This window comes from Onychostruthus taczanowskii, unplaced genomic scaffold (assembly GCF_017590055.1).
Source record: "Onychostruthus taczanowskii isolate IOZ18803 unplaced genomic scaffold, ASM1759005v1 scaffold36, whole genome shotgun sequence".
Lineage (NCBI taxonomy): Eukaryota > Metazoa > Chordata > Aves > Passeriformes > Passeridae > Onychostruthus > Onychostruthus taczanowskii.
This window is the reverse complement of record NW_024501015.1, coordinates 754891-775868: the sequence shown is the minus strand read 5'-3', so window position 1 is coordinate 775868 and position 20978 is coordinate 754891. Positions and strand designations below refer to the sequence as shown.

The window sequence follows — 20978 nt, the reverse complement described above, 5'->3', positions numbered from 1 at the left end:
GAAAGACATCTGCATAAAAGAACAATTGCCACCATGAAATATCTACCATTTGTTGCAAATAATCAAAGGTGACAGTTCCCAAAGTACACAAGTAAATTTTGTAATCAACACTTCTCTGTAAGAGGTCTATTTTTAAGAAAGGAGCAATCTTCCTTATACATAGTATTTGATTAACTTCTACTAAGTAATTAGCAAAAGTCCTGCCTAACTTTTCTTAGAGACATTTGTTTCAGAACAAATTCCACCTAAAATGAATGGTAAAGAATCTTTTAAAAATCTAAGAACATCTTGTTCAAAGAAAACTAAATAGGAAATGATCTGCTTACAGTGAGAAGTTTGGTTGTAATTCCAGCATCTACCACAGCCTTGTGCATAGCTCGCAAAGTCTCCAACTCTGGAGCAGCAATGAACACCACATAGGGCATAAATTCTGAAGTCCTCAGTATTTTTAGAGCCTAGAAGCAAAGAAAAAGAGAAAAAAAAAAACCCAGAACACCAAAGTTTGAGAGTGACTCACCACATCTCCCCGTTACTTTAACGACACCACAAACTCATCTGTTACGATGGGCAGCAATACATAAATGAAGACTCTTATTTCTGTTTTGGAAATTCCTACACTGCCTTTTGAAATGCTCGGCATCACTTTTGCCTTGGCTAAAAAGATTCTCTGCAAGACTCCTCTTTCATGCAGAATTTAAGTTGGGTTTTTTCCATCTTTCTAACCCATTCCAAGTAAGTGCCACAAACACAAGAATCCAGTTGATAATTGTAACCTTGAAACCAGACAAGAAACCTCCAAATTTGAAGGCATCTCTCTCCACCTCTTCAACATTATAATCCCACAATTGTTATAGTAATAACATTATAAATCATATACCTGTGGATTTACGTCCAAAATGCAGGTCCTTCCTGTCTGAACAACTTCAAGGATGGAATCAATTTTAGTGCCATAAAGATTTCCTTCATATTCTCCATGCTCTAAGTATCTGCCAGCTTTAATATCCGTCTCCATTTCAGCTCGTGACACAAATCTATATGCCTGCCCATCTTTTTCATCATCCCTTGGTTTTCGTGAAGTAACTAAACAAAAAATTAAAAATATAAATTGAATGCTTTCATTTCATATTTGGAAAATAAATATGAGACTGGATTGCTTATTAAGTTAGAGAGACTATAATATACATAGTTATACAGTTGTAATTGCTCCATGTACAGGTTTATTCATCATTCTGGATAAATTTCAAAACTGAGGACAGCCCCTCCTGTTCCCTTTATTTATATTACTTTCTATATGTTGCTTACCCACCCATTTGCCTGTTTCCTTTGTCTTACTCCTTCACACCCTATACAATACTCATTCATATTTTTAAGTATTCACTTAATACAATATTTATTTAAGTGACTTGGAAATCAAATGGAAGTTTAACTCTCAAATGCCAGATGTCCTTCTGAAAATAGCTGAGCACAACAAGATCTGCCCCATCCCACCCTCAAAACCTTTGCTCTCTCTATTTGCCCTGTTGTTCAGGGTAGAATTATCTGAGCTATCTATAAAGAAAGTTAGCTTAAATATCAGAAGCAGCCCAGCTACCGTAGCAGAATCTTAGAGGAGGCCAGCTAATGCTGCTTTCCAGGACAGCTTCCCTTTTAAAGCAAGTTAAATTGCCTGTAGAAAGATTAAAGCCAGTATTTGAGTAAATCATTACCAGCTATCTTGGGTATTGGCTACACTGTGCAGTACAGACATTACTTAAGCAAAAAAGTAAAAATAAAATTTTAAAAAAGTAAAATAAAATATAACATATTATTATTGACTTTGCTGCCCTATCGCCACATTAAGTACCTGCTACTTATATTCAATTAGATTTTAACTCTAGAACATATTAAACCTAACAGTCAGTTCATTCCTTTGGTAATACTTCTGTCATCACTTGGTGCAACTTGTTGTGACAAGTGGAAAGCAATCTTTCCCTTCCAGTAATTCCTATCCACTTCAATTTTGTAGAAAACACAAGTGCCAGGAAAAATGATCATCTGAAGCTGTTAAGAATAAATATATTACTAGACATCTAGTTTTAGTCAAGATTCTATGGAAAGATTAAAACTATAATGGTTAATACAATACATTAACAAAGAATCATATATCAGTTCGCAATTAATTTTGGAGAGTAAGCTTTAACATCTTACAGCTAGGAGATGATATAACAGACCAGTTATCCACACTGAAGAAAAACCACAGCACCACGTGCTGGATTAGAACTCAACACCAAGAACATGCCTCTCCCCGTAGAACAGTGATCAATTTCACCCATTTCCCACCTCCCAAAACACATATGACACAAATATGTTTATGAATAACCTGGAGAATTTTCTTCTAATTGAAGACCTACTAAGTTTAGTGATTATCACACTTAAAATCTGAAGTAGAGAAAAGGTTCTATACACAATAAACTGGGTATTGCATGTGCATTGATTAGACTATCAGATTGGGGAAAGTTTACTTTTATGCCTTTGAAGAACATTCAACAACTGTGCTGCATTACTTACATATATTCAAGCATCTATATAGCATTTTAGAGAAATAAGTAATTCTGAAGGCTTTTTTGAAATAGAATAAGAATTTTAGAAGCAATAAAAAAGCCTCTTACTCTTTTGCCAATATAAAATAATTGAATTCCCAAGAGAAGATTTGTTTTAAAAAAAGAAGTAAACCTTGTTATCAGGTCCACAAACCAATTCTAAGTGCCCTGACTAGTTTTGATGCTAGAGATTCAGCAAATGAGAGAGACTGGTTCTCTCATCTTGCACAATTCATCTTTCAGACCTGTCCCTCCTCCCTCCTCCTAGTATTATCAGATCTATTTCTTGCCCACTGGAAACAGAAGGGAACAGATTGTTTTTGAAATTCTGAAAAGCAAATGGCAGGAGAATAATAATGTAGCTGGAGTAGGCTTCTCTACTGGAGTAGGTCAGCAGTCAAACAGGAGGGAGAAGTTAAAAAAAAAAAAGGTTTGAGCAGACTATCTGAAAGAAAGGCAAGAAAACATGCTTCAGGTAAAATAACGTTTTTTTTCCTGCTATTTATGGGGGGGAAAATGAAAGATCATATACTTAAGGCTAGATATATTAAAATATTGGACAGTTATACAAATCTTGGAGATCACAAACACTTACTTCAGTTTATTGGAAGTTTGCTGCTTTTCCTTACATTTCTAAACTAAAGCAACAATTTATAATGCCTAGTCCACAGGTGGAAAACTAAAAGGCAGACCTGAGAAACTCCACTGGCCGTTCATTACAGAAGGCTACTGGGAAATTACGGAATGACCTCAGTAATGGATGGCGACTGACACTGAGGAAACCCAGACTGAAATACTGCATAGACAAAAACTGGTTTTCTGCAGCATCAGTAACATTTAAGTGCTAGTTACAAATGTTTTCATGGTCATGTTAGTTCAGTTTTCTGAAAACAGGAAGAGCCTTTTGTTTTCCCACTCTATACAATTTTTATGCTCTGACAAAATCATTCCCACACTGAATCACTAGGATAAACATCACACACTTTCAAAGCATCATACTATCATACTTAATCAAAGTATGATATTTGGGAATGCTGACAACTTACATGGCACTGTAGTTCCAAATCTAGTAGGATTCAGCACAATAAACCTGTTCTTCAAACTCCTTCGCCCCACTCCCTGGGCCCCAATCAAGACCAGGGTTTTCCTCTGAAAAGGAGGCATTTTGGCCACTTCCTCATAGATCTGGATTTCATGACGATCAAATTCTACATTGAGAAATGTACAAAAAGCTTTAATACACACTCAGGGCTGTAACAAAAAAAAAAATAAAGTAGTCCTGCTATTTATCAACAGACTCCATGGTACAAAAAGCTTTAATACACACTCAGGGCTGTAAGAAAAAAAAAATAAAGTAGTTCTGCTATTTATCAACAGACCCCATATGAATATAAACAGTACTCAGAGGGCAGTAAGTTTGATACAAGACTTCTAGCTTTAAATTGGTTTGGGAATAAAATAGTTATTCCTCCATGGACAGCATAAGGTCAGGTTCTCTCTTTTACTTCCAAGAGAAAAGTCTGTGTTTGATCAGAAGGGGAAAACTGTGACTAACAATTAGTGAACTTCCACAGAATCGTGGGACAGTTGAGGCTGGAAGGTACCTCTGGAAGGCACCTGGTCCACCTCAATGCCCAGGACCACAGCCAGACACTTGTTGAGTGTCTCCAAGGAGGACAACTCCACAACCTCTGTGGACAACCTGTGCCAGTGCTCAGTCACCCTCACAGTGGAAAAGGTGTTTTCTGATGTTCAGAGCCTGTGTTGCTTGTTGGCTCTTGCCCTGTCACTGGGCTACTCTGCAAAAAGCCCACCCAGCTCCATCCTCTTTGCACCCTCCCTTCAGGTATTTGTAGGCATTGGTGAGACCTGCCCTGAGCCTCCTCTTTTCCAGACTGAACATTCCCAGCTGTCGCAACTTTTTCTCATGGGTGAGATGCTCCAGTCCCTTGAACATCTTTGTATGCCCACATCTCTCTTGCACTGGGGAAGTGCCCAATACTCTTAGGTGTGGCCTCACCAATGCTGAACAGAAGAAAAGAATCACATCCCCTCAGCCCACAGGCAACAAACATTTCACTTTTTTTTTCTTAACACCCAGTTTTTCTCTGATTTCCACCCACCAAATGATGTACTTAGCACAGCCATGTCTGCACTGGTCACTAATGCTTTTAAACCATAAAAACTATCTGATCTATCAAACTTATAATCAAATATTTTACTGCAAATCTTTAGCTATGGATACACTACACTCTGCAAGTTTTGATGCCTAAAGAACTTTGACTTTCATGTAGTATTAAGGGATACCTGCATTTCTTGTAGTGAGATACATCATCTTTTTCTTTTTTTTGCTGCTTATTGTTCCACAGAAAGGCCCTAAAAATAAAAAACTAGATGAACTCACAATTTCTGTTAATTTCCAAAGCTTATTTACATGAAAATACGAAATTTTAGATTAATACATTTATAAGGACTATTCTAGAATTGTACATATCCTAGGGCAAGAAATTACATCTATTTACAAACCCATCAAATGGTACAGGAAGAACTGAACACGGAAAAATGGTTTTTTTAGAAAAGAAAGCAGCTGAAAAATTCATGTTTAGCTTATTAATTTTCAGTGCATACCATACAAAAAATTTTTAAAAAGTCGCACTGCCTGTCCCACCTCATTCAGCTTTTCATCACCAGGTGGCAAAACTGATTCATGTATCTTTGATCACTAAACAGAGACTTCACCCTTTGTCCTTCAGCAAAAGCCAAAATATAAAATTCAGCATTTCACAATAATCTGTGTAATCTCATACAGCAGTTTTTCTATTATTTATGAAGGCAGGAAAAGCAAAACAAATGGAGTCAGAGCAAAATCTACTCCTGAAATTTACTAAATCTCACCTGAGTTGTCCCAATCCCTCCTAACAAAAGCCTTTCTCTTTTCTTCCAGGAACTGGCTAGGAATTAGACCTGCACTTCCTCGTGCCTTGACATGACTAGCCTGTGGGGAAAAAAAAAAAAAAAAAAAAAACAAAACCAAAACAAATTATTATATTTAACTTGGAAGAAGCATTTTTCTCACCAACATGGTGTTGACTGACTTCTTCACTGCCAGTTTCTCAGAGGTGAGTGTTGATACATTTACTACTGAGACTTAAAAATTCAGAGTCAGATGTAAATATTAAAATTCTCCCTTACAGGAATAGTGTCTTGCTATTGAGTATTTAAATCCAGAAAACTTAAATAAAATAGATACAAGTTTCATTACTGGTTCCCATTACGTTAGTAAGCTCCTTCAGCCATAAAACTTTGGCATAAAATTCCCAAGTGGAATTCTCTGGCACCAGAAACTCAGGTGTCTCAGGTGACAAAACTCAAGATTTTCTAGTATACTTATTGTATATTTTTGAGCTGCTCCAAACAGGTTTCAGTGCAGTTATTAATTGTCATTTCCCAGTGAATGCCAGTAACACATCCCTAATCATGCCTTCAAGCTTTTTGAACTAAGCAACTACAGATTTAAAATCTCAGTAACTTAAGTATTCCTAGTAATGAATTGGCTAAAATTCTCTATAAAATAATTTCATGGCAAGCTCAATTCTCAGCAAGCTTAACACACGCAAACACAGTTATGAAGTGTTTAATTCGCAATAAATCTTCTGCTTGCAATAAATCCTTCTTTTGCGAAGATGAGATGTTTGCTTTTCAACTTGAAAGCTTTTATCTAAGACTAACTGATTTTTTACAGTATGAAGTTTTCATTAACAGTCTAGCATTTCTAGAAAGCATGAGGAAAAACTAAACTTCTTTTTCCTGGAGCATGATCTGCATAGCAATACACTATGCTGATTTAACACATTTCAATTTTGCCAGATTGAGTGTTGAAGATTTATTTCTCCTGGACTCCCACAAGTTACAACTGGAGAGTTTGAGAGGCAATACAGAAGTCAGCATGAGTGCTAAACATCAAACTCTTCCAGAGTTTTGGACTGCCTACTTCTGAAACTAATTAAGTTGGCAGCAATAAATTTTCAGCCTTTCCTCACACTTTTTATTGTCTTCCTTTCTGTTATTACTGTCACTGAGAAGCAACAAAATTCAGTAGCTGCTTAGGTGTATTGGAATATTTCTGTGGCTTTTACAGAAGTCATGTATCTTGTTCTCAGGTAGAGTCTGGCTTTCTCTGCTTGTTGCCTTGAAGGGTGAGCGATGTAGGGGTCAAAAGGGAAATTAATAATGCCATACTCTTTGCCAGTTTTGAGATCTCAGTTGAGAAAAGGGCCTTAAAAGTTCACTTGCCCCATTTTCAGAGGCACTGATAATGTTTAGTTCTGTGCACAGTGTCTTGGAAAAATAAACACAGCATAAGAACTGGATTACATTACTGAAGGATTGAATGTAGAAATACCACCTTAAACCAGGATGAACTGTTAATACTTGAAATAGTGCCAAACACTGTGACTATGAGCATGCATGATACACAGCTCACAGACACTGATCACCACTGTAGAAATAAAACATACAGCCTCTCCAAACAGCTATTCTCACCCCCTTCAAATCCACAAGATTAATTTCTCTCTCCGCATCTCTGAGCACTCAGGAAGGGCTCCATGATCTTCCATAGTTGCTGTCAGGGAAGGCTTACCACAATTATAGTGACACTAAAACTTTTTTTCTAGAAATTTTCAGCCTTAGATTGATTTGGGAATGTCCAGGCTTATGATAGAAGAACAAAGACAAATAAACACAACTAACAGTAAAATGAGTATTACATATACAATTTAAAACATTCCTTTTCCTTTAGGGTTTCAACTTATTATCTTTATATTAGGCTGAAATTGGATTGCAGTGTAAATATTTTTTTCATGTTATCTACTGTTAAATGGAAATAGATAATAATTTAAAGAATTTATTATTAAGGCAACTACTGATGCTTTTCAGATTTTTATTTTACTTATTTTAATCTTTTTACCAACCTGCCACCAATTTGGATCTTCCCGGTTTACAATCTGAAGAATTTCTCCTTTAGAAAATTTCAAACCTGCTTCTTTGCATGGGATGAGGTTGTCATTATATGGATTATAATCAAAATGACACTTCACAAAAACCTGAAATGTGTAAAAAGTAACAAAGCTTAAGCAATATAAAATACATTCTGACTAATCTATCTGTCAAACTGAAGTAATGTCTTTACCTACAGTATAAAAACCTTGCCAAGCTGCATTTGGCATGCAAAATACAATCTAGGGGGGGAAAGTTATTCACCAACTGGGACAGAATAATCAATGCTGCAAACCTTGGCTGAAGTAGCTTCATGATGAAAATAAAAAAATCTGTTCCATTTGGACATGGTATTACAAAATGCTCATTTTTGCATTTCAGAGTATACAATTTAATTAGAATTCTGACTTTAATTACTTAAAAACACAAACTAATTATTGGAATGTGAGCACTCTATTTAAGGCTTGTAGAATCTTAAGAATTACTTTTAAAACATTGAGTTCATGGCAAAAATAACAGGAGATGCAGCTGCTTAAGACTCAAATTTGATGCAGGGGAAGAAACAGTAGGTTGCATGACTGAACTGAAAACATCTTTGACTGTCTTTGTACCAGGCTGGGGAGCAAAGGAAGCCCCTTTGCTCCTGCCCCAACAGAGCACATTCCCTCAGCCTCTATTCACTGGAAGCACAGCCTCTTATAGTCACAGGCATTAAGACCCACTACTTGAAGGAGCATCTCACAGGGTGTTTCAAAGACACTGATTTAGCTTAGGAAGTCACTTCTGCCATGGAGAAATTGACTGCCTTCAGCAACAACAAAAAGATACGGAACAGCTACCATCCAAGTACCCACTGAAGTCAGTGAGTCAAGCTTGTCTGTTGAATTAAATATGTTTCTGAATTCTGTTAAACTGATTATTTTGACACTAACCACATTATAATCACACACACACTTCACTGCATGAAGTGTGATCGTGGTCAGGTCATCAGCGGTCACTTAAGGTCAAGGAAACATGCTTTATATGTAGCATACAAATGCCTAACAATTTTAGACACTAATTCCAGTTTTTTAGGCAGGCATATTAGGTGAATAAACTCATTTCTAAAATGTAATTAAAGGTAAATACAGGTATCTACATTTTACTCTTCCTCCTAGCATTATATTCACAAAATAATCAAAATAGGTCTAATCCAGAATCTTACACAATAAAGTACTGAGCAGAAGTTCTTCTCACAGAATCATCAGAAATGTGCTACTGACCTGTTGAGGAATGACAGCGTCTCTGTAGCTGGGGAGAATTTTCAAAGTGACACTTCCACTGATGTTTTTCAGCAGCTCTTGCAATTCTTTTGGATTGTTTCCAACCTCGTGGCCATTCACCTCTTTAATAATGTCCCCTACATGCAGAAGACCTTGCCGATCTATCATTCCTCCATGAAGAATTCGGGCTATTACCAGATCATTGTTCTCCACTCTGAATGTGACTCCCTGAAAGAGACACATGACACCCAGTTTACCACTGTTTGAATTTCAGTTCCATTTTACCATTACCTCAAGCACAAATACACAGCTGTGGGATATTCCACCCACTCCAACGAAAACAGTTACAGCTATTACAGTGTTAGAGCTCCTGATACAGAGAAGCATCAGGTGACACAGAAGTAATGACTGAAAAATGACTGCTGTTCTTGATTGCATGCAATCCTGTCATCTCATATCAAGATGTTGTGTAAGTTATGCCAGCAGACATTCAGCCCAGTGACTGCCTAATCACTATCCCATTTCCTCTTGGAGAGAATGGGATGGAGTACACTAAAGTATCTTCCCATTTCAACCTCTCAATACTGAGCTTATCACCAATTAAATTACACAACATAATGAAAATAATTAAAACATAATGCAAGAAACCAGGTATATGCAAACATTTTCACTAGCACTTTAAGGACACACTCACCCTCAATTACTTACCAGTGGCTCTCCTGCTCTTTTGTGAATTCCAAGGATACGAATAGCATCTACTGGAACAACCTGGTTGTTCACAGAAGAATTATTGACTTCTGGGCTGGAAGGAGGGGAATCATAACATTTTGAAGCCACAATATCGTGTGCTTCCAAGAGTGACTGCAAAGGAACAGAAAAAAGTATTTTTTAAAGTCATGAAATAACTGTTTGTGAAAGGATTTAGTGCTGAATAACCACTGAATCTGTCCTTTTGGGATCAGGTCATAATACTCTTACTTCACATGAAATAAAGCAAAAACAGACACAATAAATGCTCACATGAACTGATAAGCCTATTGCCTTGGCAAATATCCTATATTGTACATAAAAATGCTGCTTCTTAAGGAAATATAGGGGAAATGTAACTAAACTGGGGAGGAATGTGTGATGTTACAAGGGAAGAAGACAGAAAAAAGAGTACCTAAAATAGTCTTCCACCCAATGAGACAGTACCTGAGCAAATGGTTACAGTAAATGAACAACCCACTACAAAAAAAAATGAAGATAACTTTAATACAATAAAATTTTCCTCCACAGTAATTTGGATAATGACAAGTATGCAAGGATTTCTAGCTGTCTGCAGAATGAGTGCTTCCTGCTTGCATAGAGCCAAGGCAGAATTCTAATAACAAATGAATCCAAGCTTACAGAGTTTACTTTCTGGAAGACAGGAGCTCTGACCTTAAGAGTTAACGGTGTTTTCTCCAGTCCACACACATAAATACAAGGTAGAAGGAGGAGATCCAAATGAATATAATCATGTTTGGAAGACAATGTAATTTAAGCATGATTTTTTCATAAAAGATATCTTAGGATAAAGAAAAATGCATAAGACAATACATACAGGTAAACCAAGATCAAACTTGTGCATTAAGACATTGGAGACTTTCAGCCTTTCTGTCACCTTCTAGTGTAAGGTGACCAAGGTGACCCTGCCCATGGTGGGGGATCTGGAACAAGACGATCTTTAAGGACCCTTCCAACCCAAAGCCATCATACACAGTAGTCCAAGGTAAAGCATCCTACAGCACAGGGAGGTCACACTGACAGATACACAGAGAGAAGCAGCAAGCAGAAGAGATGCCTACTGGGCCTCCAACTACACAGCTTTGTTTCCTACAGTGACTGGTCAGATATGGTCTTAAGGCAGGTTACTGACTGTGTCACAGGAGTAGCTAAAAAAGAAGACACCATGGGACTATCACTGATACTGGCATGCACATGCCAGAGGAAGACAGCAAACTACCAGAAAGCAGAGCAGGTGAGCAGGTAAGAGTAATGATTTGCTATGCAGTCTGCTCCATCCTTCTGTAAGCCACCTCTAAGCTAAAGGCTGTGCAACCACATTAGGTTAGTGCTAAGCTCAGCATGCAAGCCCTCAAAGTGTCACAAACCTGAACAGTCATTTTAATCTGCCCATTACACGATGAACCTGCTGATATTTCAACTTGAGGTTAGAAGGAAGTATTAGTTCACCGATTTTGCCCCTTCCATTAAGACTGTAAAGACAGCTGCTTATTGTGGCTGCTCTGATACTGTGGACACAAACCAAATCAAATTAAATAGGAAAAACAATCATTTATTTAAATGAAGCAGCTGTCAGATGGTAGCAATTTTTAATTCTTCACTATCCAAGACACATCCAATCCAGAAACCAGGAGAACAGATCTCTCTGCCAATGTTTGCAAGCAACGTATTTTTGGATATTTCAACATTTCCAAAATGAAACTAATTTTGCATCAGCTACACATTTTTACAGATTAGCACTCATAAAACCAGGTAGATACAGTGGTATGAAACTTCCAGTTTTCTTCTGGTCACATGCTAGAACAAATTATCCCTGAAGTTTCTGACCATAACCCACTATACTTCTCATAAAGCCTCACACAGGTGCCTGGACAGGTCTCTGCTCTTTAATGGTAATGCCATTTATAGATTATAATCTGATCCACAGTCCAAGAAGCCTACTAAAATAACAGTCTGTGTCACCCTTTTCAAATTAACATGCTCCATAAAATTCTTCAGTTCTTAAATCTGATCCCAGAATTCACATTCTGATTCTTTTTAACCATTCAGTTTTATGGATAAGCATGCCTGAATGCAACCGCTACTTAACCATCAGTCAAAGGATCTTTTTCCTATTATTTACACAATGCCTGAGTCACAGAAGGACTATCAGGGACTGCCCACAACTCTAAAGTGGTTTCTTTAAGAAAAGTAGTTCATTGGTTTCCTGAAGGCACAATTAACTTATTACTGTCCCACACCTAAATCTCAGTTCTGAAACTCAAGAATCTGTACCAGTTCAATGAGCCTGTTTCCAGCCAGCCAGGTCATGACCTACAGTCCTGAAGAACACTTTAGTACAGGCACCTGGCAATGGGGGCCTTGAGTCTGTACCACTGCCGGACTATTTGCCAACATTTTATGTCGCTAAGTTACTTTCTTATTTTGGGAACATGGCTGAGGGAACTGAGAAATACATGAACTTCTCTGGTTTCTTTCTTGTGACACCCGAAAAAGTGATATCCTGTGCTCCTGCATCTCCAGAGCTCCACTGGAATCTGACCTTTCCATACTGGTGCTGGAACACTTATAAAACCACTGCCAAAGTCTGCAAAACAGCATGGATGATCAGCAACCATAACACGGTTCAAAGTTTCCTCCATACAAAATTTCCTCCTCTAAACAAGATCAGCTGATTATCCAAGAGTGGATAGCTGTAGAAAGGTTCTCATGAAAAAAATGCCAATATTGTCAGAAAAAGGCATTTAGAAGAACTGCTACAAATCACAAGAAGTAACACACAGTCCTGTGGATACACAGTCCTGTGACAGACAGTATGGTCTATTTATGCAAGACGCTGTCAAAAAACAATCCATAAATTTGGAAGACATCGATCTCTTTACAGTAGTTTTCTGTGGCTGCACACATTTGACAGGTAAAAAGTATTTTAAAAAGCAATTAAAAATTCAGTGAACAGAGAACCATTAAACATGCATGGCTCTCTACAGTGCTGAAGCCAAGTTCAACTCAACATTTTTTTTTTCATTTAAAAAAATTTCTACACAATCTAAACGTATTATGAAGCACTGCCCTAAATAATATAGTAATGATTTCTCCAATTCTGATCCAAAAGAACAATTAAGTTACGAACTGAGGGCTGTGGTGGGAGGGAAGACACAAGAGTAGAATGACTTTACAGTCTTGAATTCAGGACTCCTTTCCTAACACTTTAGGCTTAAAAGTATCTAAAATATTTCCTTTCCTCTTTTATGCACTAAATGTGTGCTAGTCTTCCCTGATAACCTTGTTTAAATATAAGAACTTAATAAATAGACTAGAGATCCCTAATGTTCACGTGAAAAGAACACATTTTAAAGGCTCTCCTGGAAAAGTGAGGCAATCATTTATGACCTTAGAAAAATCAGAAGGGCTGGTAAGAACACAGGAATCTGTAGGGAAAGTAACCCTATATATTAATATCTGTCTAGGAGGCAATTTAAGATCACTCTTTCTACATGAAACATTTCAAAGGTATGATCAGCCCTTACAAACCTAACTAGTAGAAGACAATACTGGCTGCTTTTCAGATTAAGTATTTTATTGCCAGCAGAATCTACTTAGGATGAATGGTTTAGCTAATTCTTGAAGGGTGAAAGTAACAGAACAAGCTCTTCCAAGAGGAAGAAGTGATTCTTCTGCATGTTTAACCACTCCAATAGTGCAAAAATTTTTAACTGCTGCTTCTTTCCTCAAGGCAACCTCTCTTATCACTCCTGTCTTCTGCTCTCCAGCTACTGCCTGGTGAGATTTGCTACAGCCTTTTCCATGTGCAGCATGTGCCAGCTGGCTTTCCAACACATACTGACCTACTGGCCAGCTGTCAATCTGTGAAACTCATTAGAACTTTCAGACTTTGACCTCTGAAAAGTTCAGTTAAAACTAAAAAGGGTAAAAAGCAGAAGGGATGAAAAAAAAGGAAATTAAAGGAGAAAGGGGAAAAGAGGGGAAATAATAATAGAGCCAGGCATGCACCTGTACTCCAGAGGTAGTTTTTCCCAAATGCTCTTCTACAAAAATGTGTAGAAAAAATGAAGTCCTGTAATTTGGTATTTCTAGCACTAAATGATACATCCAAGCAAATTACTGCACTGATGCCTTGTATATCACATTTTATACTTGCATACCAAGGCAGGTTACAACTGTATCATTTGTAAAATACAGTCAGCCTCTAAACCAATGACACAGTAGTGCCCATGTAACTTTTAAAGAGTCCGGTTGGGTTGTTTGTACTTTTACTGAACTGGAGAAGAGATGCAAATGACTTTTTCTACAAATGCAATTGACATTGTATTTTTCCTCTTTTCCTTCGTGCAGAATTTGGAATATGCCTACTTGCACCAAATGCAGCAGAAATGATAGCACTTATTTATTGAGTATTTAGGTAATTTTCTGTTTCCTTTTTGCAGGAGACACATAGCTTTCCCAAGCCTTAAAGAAAGATACTATAACCACATTTTGGTCTGCAATTTGTCCTAGAAGTTCTTCTAGAGTGGTCTTAACTATGATATCAGTTAAATAAAAAACTGTACTTTGACCTCAGCTGATTTTGTTGCTTGCCTTCACACAGGTAATGGAAGTACAAAATTAAGGGCTGAAAATTCTCCCCAATTTTCGGCTTCCGAATTGAATCACAGCAGATAATACTTTGAAGAAGTAAACAGATAGGTGCTTTTGCCCATACACAGCAGCCAAAACTGCTCATTGTTTCTGCAAATGAGACTGAATGCCTCACAACAGGCACACAGAAAATAAATTTTAAAAATACAAATTAAAACTTCTTCAGACTTTTTTTTTAATGAATTGCAATTCTGACAGTGATGAATAGGCCAGTTCTCCAGGGCAGCATTTAACTACCTTAGCCATCTATTTTCTCTTCCTCTCACACTTTTTTGTCTTTTTTGTACAATCCAGGTTTTGCAGCAAACAAAGTTGCACTGTATTTTTCTTACATGCCCATGACTCACCCAACACTATAAGGAAAGAAGCAGCATATAAGCAATAATCATGACATGAATATTTAAACTAGGTTCCAAGGAAGAGTCAACAAACTGCAAAACAGTAAGTGTGACACTGATACTAAACAAATCAGAAGTTTCCATAAAACCCAGAATGACTGGACAAAATGGATCATGGGAAAGCATCAACCTGCTTAATAAAGGAAGTTATGCTTCTCAAATCTAGTCCTTGGAAGAGTCACCAAGCATGGCAACAATGCAGTTAGAGTTGTTAATGTAGAACAATTTCCATAGCCCTTTGGCAGGAGTCTTTCAAAACAACAAAACTATAACAGGATAAGCAGTAACGCTTTCAAATGGAAGAAAACATTGGTTAGAAGACAGAAAAATTGGTGCCAGGAATATAGTATTTTTAGTTTTCAGAATTCATGTCATCAGGTGATTTCCACAGGCATCTGGGCTCAGTTCCACACCTGCCAATATACTGACACGTCAGATAAATGACCTAGGAAATGGGGATGAGAAGTGAAATGACAGTTTCCTGATGCTGATGAACTACTCAAGGACTTAAACAACTGACTGTAACTGCCTCTGCAGGCACCTCATGAGCAATAGACTGAGAACAAGGCAAATTAAATTCAACACAGACTGCAAGGGAAAACACAATCCTAGCTTAACATATTAAGTGACAGACTCAGAAATGGTATCTCGAACATGTAAACAATACAAAACCAAACTGAGCCTAACAAGCAATCCACCTCCACTTTCCCTCAGCCTAGAGGTACCTCTTTACTGACAGGGTGGTCAAAACACTGCAATAGACTCCTAAAGAGGTGGTTGATGCCCCATGTCTGTCAGTGTTTAACAGGCATTTGGACAACACCCTTAACAACAGGTTTTAATTTCAGTCAGCTCTGAATTGGTAAGGCAGCTGGAGTAGATGATGACTGTAGGTCCTTTCTAACTGACCTTTTCTGCTCTATTCATCAGCTGTTAAATAGGCAAACCAGATACTAGTAACTTTTACACCATGAGTAGAAAAATGCAATGGAAGTTATGAGACAACTTTAGAAATTCATGCTGTATACAGCTTTGCTTCTCTTAATTTTATTTATTTGACACAGAGAAACACAATGGGGTCTCTCAAACTACAAGTAACATGAAAAAGCTGATTAAGAAAAACTGTTCACTTTCTTCCTACACGAGAGGATGAGAATATTAAGTGGAATTGACAGGACACAGTCTCTAAACCAAAAGAGTACAGTCTCCACTCAGATGGGGGATGCATGAATAACATTTTCACATGGGTTGAAAAAAACAACTGAATAAGCTCATGGAAGAGAACCACAGGTGGACGACACTACTTCTCACTCAGAAGTCTTATCAACAAATCACTAAATCTTCACAACACATTTTGGAAGGTATCATTGTTGACTTGTTCTAGCCTTACAGTCTTCACTAGACACCTACTGCTGTGACAGGGAAAGAAAAAAGAAGATATGTTTGCTAAATGGACCTTTAACATACAATTAGGAAGCATTAAAAAAAACTGAGCAAAATTGTAAAGTTAAAATAGCATATATGCAGTTTCACGTCTGCTCCTTATATACCAAGCAACAAAAAGGTACAAGAGCATAAATACTGATATTCCAATTCACCAGCTATTTTGGAACTTTTACATTACATGTTTAAGTTGATAAAGCCTGAACTAATGAAGTATCTGACACCAACATCACATTCTGCCTCTCTGCAGATCTGACCACTGAATAGGAATAAATGCTGGGTTTGCCTTAGTGTTGGCTATTCACCCAGTAATTCTTATTTGATTCTTAGTCACCCAAAAATTCTTATTTGATCTGTCTTCTACAGGCCATCTCCAGTTTCCACCCCAAAGATCCTTTTCCCAAGCTTGTCTCTGTCTGCCATCTCTCTCCAGAGATCATTGCTATTGAGCCTTTCAAAGTGCAGCACTTCAATTGTTATGCCCTTTTCATCTTTTGATTCACCATCCTCTTTGACTTTCAGCTTTATTTTCTCTGTCTAACACAATGGATCCTTGTCAGATCTGTCAGTGCACAGTTGGCCCTCAGTTCTAATGCTTGTACATTTTAACTACCAATTCTTGCAAATTCATGCAGTCCTTCAAGTACCAATTTCTTCTATGGGATCAAAGACTGATTTGCAGGTTTATGCACCAGTAAGTCTCCAAATCATAGTTTTTCATCACTCAGCTATGATGCCTTTCTGGACAAGTAAGAGCACATGGGAGGCCAACACAGGAGAGGCAGAGGAATTGTGAGTACGCAGAAAAGCTACTGCCCCAAAAGCTGAGTTCTTGAAGTGATACCTTTTCCAATAGGATACAATACAACTAAAAGCATTACCAGTGTTTATCCATGTTAAACAGTAATATATCTCACTGCTATGTTTGTAAAACACGTAATGAAAAACCTGGGGAAAATGTGTGTTTAAACTCATCTATCCCAAAAATGCCTATGACTTCATACCTGTCTACCAAAAGAAACCCAATTATACTATGGCAAAAAGTTGTTTATGTTCTTCTACAGAATACCTTTAGCTTAGTAGCAGTCCACTGAAGCAACAAAGTCCACTGAACCCTACCTAGAAAGGCCAGAATCTAAAAAGGATTTTCAAACCTTGATCTTTGAGGCTCAGTACAGAAGCTGGTCATAGAAATGGTAAATGGAAAAACATCTGCTTTTGACAAGCATATGTCAACACTTCACTTAAGCAGAGCAACAGTGAGAGGGCTGCAGAGTCTCAGCTGCAGTGCAGATCGGATCACAAAGAATCACGTTCATTCACTCTGCAAACCATACATCTAACACACGAGTGTGAGTGCAAACAGCTGAACTGAAATGCACAATGCTCGTGATCAGGAACGGAGATCACCTGGAAATGTTACGGATGAAGCAAGCCTTCGGGGAATTTTTATGGAAACTCCAGTCATAAAAGAAGTAAAAGCTTGTCCAAGATTTATAACAGAAACTCTAGTAGAATTTAATACAGTGAGTAAAGGTGTTCTTGAAATTATATAAAAAAATAAAACCATGCTTATTTTTAACATGGCTTCTGGTTAAAAAATAAAGCCTTTTTTTTTAGATTAAAATCCTACATATTACAGTTTACTATAGTTCAGGTTTTGTTTCATTATTATTCCTAGATCTGTATGTGGACACTGATACAGTAACTTGGTAATATACAGTAAAAAGGTGGCACCTGAAAATGAGGCTCCTTGAGTATTCCAACCAATTCTGCAACATTTTCATCCTTATTTACTAAGGGACTGATGTCTTCAAGAATTTCATTCACCAGCTCCAGGTTGTTGTCACTGACAGCCTCAAGTTTAGAATCTTCCAGTCGCTCGTGAGCCTGTAAGATTAAATACATGAGACTATAATGTAAGTAAGTTTTGAGTGGTTCAAATCTATAAACTTTTCAAGTAATTTCTCAGTGCAATCTTCAGCAGAAAAGCCAGAAAAATTATATACAGGATAACCTGATTAAACTGCTGAAGGATTTTGCATGCTCAACTACAGTATCCAATAATCTTTATAAGCAGCACATACCAGAGAGGCTTGTAAGTGCTTATCTCCTCTATGCTACACACACCAGGCACTGCCCTGTCAACAGAACAGCACCTCAGGACCTTTCCTGCTTTGGAATCCTAGACAAGTACACCTTCTAGAAGAAGGGCAGAAAAGGAACTATGGGATCTTTTCAGAGTCTGCAAGAAAAACATTTACTTCAGACTCCTCCCATTCAAACACCTTCTGAATAGCACATTCCACCTGCTAAAATCTGCCTAACTGAAGGAAATGCTAAAGAAAAGTTGAAGTCAAAGGCAGCTAGCAGTATCCTGGGCTGCATTAAAAGTGTTACTAGAAGAGTAAGTGTTACTCAACACTAGTGAGGCCACATCTGGAACACTGTGGACATTCTGGAAAGAGCTCAGTGAAGGGCCACAAATATGATGAAGGGACTGGAGCACCTCACATTTGAGGAAAGGATTATCAAGCTGGAACTTGAAGCTGGAAAAGAGAAGGCTCAGGGAAATCTCATCAATGTGTATAAAAGGTATACTATGCAAAGAGGACAGGGACAGCCTGTTTCCAGTGGTGACTGGTGACCAGACAGCAGGCATAAAACGAAAATCAGGAAGCTCTCTCTGAACATCAGGAAACACTTTTTCCAGTGTGAGGGTGACTGAGCACTGGCACAGGTTGCCCAGAGATGATGGGAGTTTCCCTCCTTGGAGATACTCCAAAGCTGTCTGGATGTGGTCCTGGGCAACCATCTCCAGGCGGCCCTGCTTGAGTAGGGAAAGTTGGACCAAATCTCCTCCAGAGGTCCCTGGCAGCCTCAACCATCCTGTGATTCTTTGATAACATTTCATGTATTTCTAGAGCTATTGCTGCAGACATAATCATTTCCTGAACTCTACAGACACTGAAATTCATTGAAAGGTAGGAGCTTTGAGCAGGAAGAGAAGCATCTCTGAATGCTTAATTTATTTATTACAGACAGTGCTCTATCATAGAATTAGGAAATAAGAGGAGGCCAAAAATAATTCAAATTCTCAATTAAAAGTTATTTTCAACACTGTAGCAACAAGAAATTTACAAAGGAGCAATTACTTTGGCATATTAAAAACAAATACATAATAGATATACTTCCCACAGATATAATTTGAAGGTATGTGAGCACTTCTGCCCTCTTATTACTGCTTTAAAACAGACAATAAAATAAAATTTTGCTAAAAGCAGAGAACTTTGCTTCCTGAAATCATCTGAGTCTTAAATTCAGTACTTCATATCTATAAAATGCTATTTCTGTTGGCCTGATGGCCAAGCTCTGGAAAGGTTAACTTAACAGACAGGCATTTCAAATATTCTCCAACACCAACACACACAAACCAAACGACTGTGATTACAAAGTTACAGGAAGCTCGGCACCTACACACATTCTCCTTTATAAAGGAATGCCATTTTGTACAGAACACATACAGTAAACAATATCCTTCTTTTAAAATTTAGTTCTTTTACAGCAAGTAAAAACACAAATCTAGTGATTTTTAAACACAACCCAACTGCAAAACCTTTGTAAGATTACAGAATATGGGTTACCTTTTTTCTCACTCATTGTTTTCAAAAAAATAACCACTAACAGTGGGTGATATAATCTAAATACAAATATTCTCACCCTTCACTCCAAAATCAAGGCCATGTATATACTGATGAACATAAAGTTTTATCAGTGAACAATCTCTGATCCTGTAATATGTTGAGGAGTAACAGGATATGGAATGGTATGAATAAGTTAAAAAACAAACAAACAAATAGGAATACCTAACTTGGATATTTCAATTTTTTTTTTCATTTCAATAGAACATTTCAAAAATATTGATAGTGAATTGAGCCTTTCTGTGCACAGTATATATCATACCTGCCAAATGTTCAAACAGTAAAGCTTTTGCCTCCAACAATCTGACATTTTAAATACTGGACTAAACGCTTATAGATTACTCCCAAGATGTTTCCTTGGCCTGGGCTGGGCATTCACCTGGTCTCCTGTAGGCTTTGCTACAATGGTAAAAGCAGTAGTGTAACAGCAGAAAGAAGATAAAGTTTTGAGATTTGAAAGAATAGTTAACCATCTGGGAGAAGAGAATTTTGATACCAGAGTTCAGTAGCAAAACTGAGGAGAATTAATGCTTGTTCCAAGTTCAACAGTTATTTTCCAAAAAGCGTATTAATTCTAAAGACTAGTTAGGATTGAACACAAACATCAGCATAAGAATGACATGGAGTTGGGGTTGTTAACTCTGGAAAAGAAAAGACTGGGAAGACGTTATAGCAGTCTTTCAATACTTAAAGGGGACTCACAAGAGAGATGAGAACAAACTTTTAGTAGGGCCTTTGGCAACAGGACATAATGATTTTAAACTAAAAGAGGGCAGATTCAAATTAGATGTAAGGAAGAAAAGTTTTAGGATGGGTGTGATAAAACACAATAGGTTGCCCAGAAAGGTTGTAAATGCTCCATCCCTGGAAACAATCAAGGTCAGGCTGGACAGGGCCCTGAGCAACCTGATCTAGTTGAAGACGTCCCTGCTCATTGCAAGGGGGGTTAGACAAGGTGACCTTTAAAGACCACTTCCAACCAAAACTACTCCATGATTCTATAAACATCAGTGACAGGAAAAAACATTTTACAATCATAACTGTTCTCCTTTCCTCTACCACCTACTGAAAAGTGGCAAGATTCAGTGAAAGAATCCTATCCCCAAAAGAAATCTTTAATTTCTACCTTATTGCCTTTATTCTATACAGGAAAAGTGTGAAATGAATGTAACCCAG

At 37.6% G+C, this 20978-nt stretch overlaps 1 protein-coding gene across 4 annotated transcripts in view; it reads right to left on the bottom strand.

Annotated features, from left to right (window-relative positions):
• The window catches only part of PALS2 (protein associated with LIN7 2, MAGUK family member), a 59745-nt gene that overhangs the window by 8845 nt on the left and 29922 nt on the right, over positions 1-20978 (bottom strand). For all 4 annotated transcript variants that reach the window (XM_041411534.1, XM_041411537.1, XM_041411535.1 and 1 more), the window contains 9 exons: positions 17839-17991; positions 9545-9697; positions 8837-9064; positions 7550-7681; positions 5475-5574; positions 4887-4955; positions 3626-3787; positions 878-1080; positions 327-455 (listed from right to left, as the gene is read on the bottom strand). In XM_041411534.1, the coding sequence (XP_041267468.1) occupies positions 327-455; positions 878-1080; positions 3626-3787; positions 4887-4955; positions 5475-5574; positions 7550-7681; positions 8837-9064; positions 9545-9697; positions 17839-17991 (1329 nt within the window). The remainder of the gene's footprint in view (positions 1-326; positions 456-877; positions 1081-3625; positions 3788-4886; positions 4956-5474; positions 5575-7549; positions 7682-8836; positions 9065-9544; positions 9698-17838; positions 17992-20978) is intronic.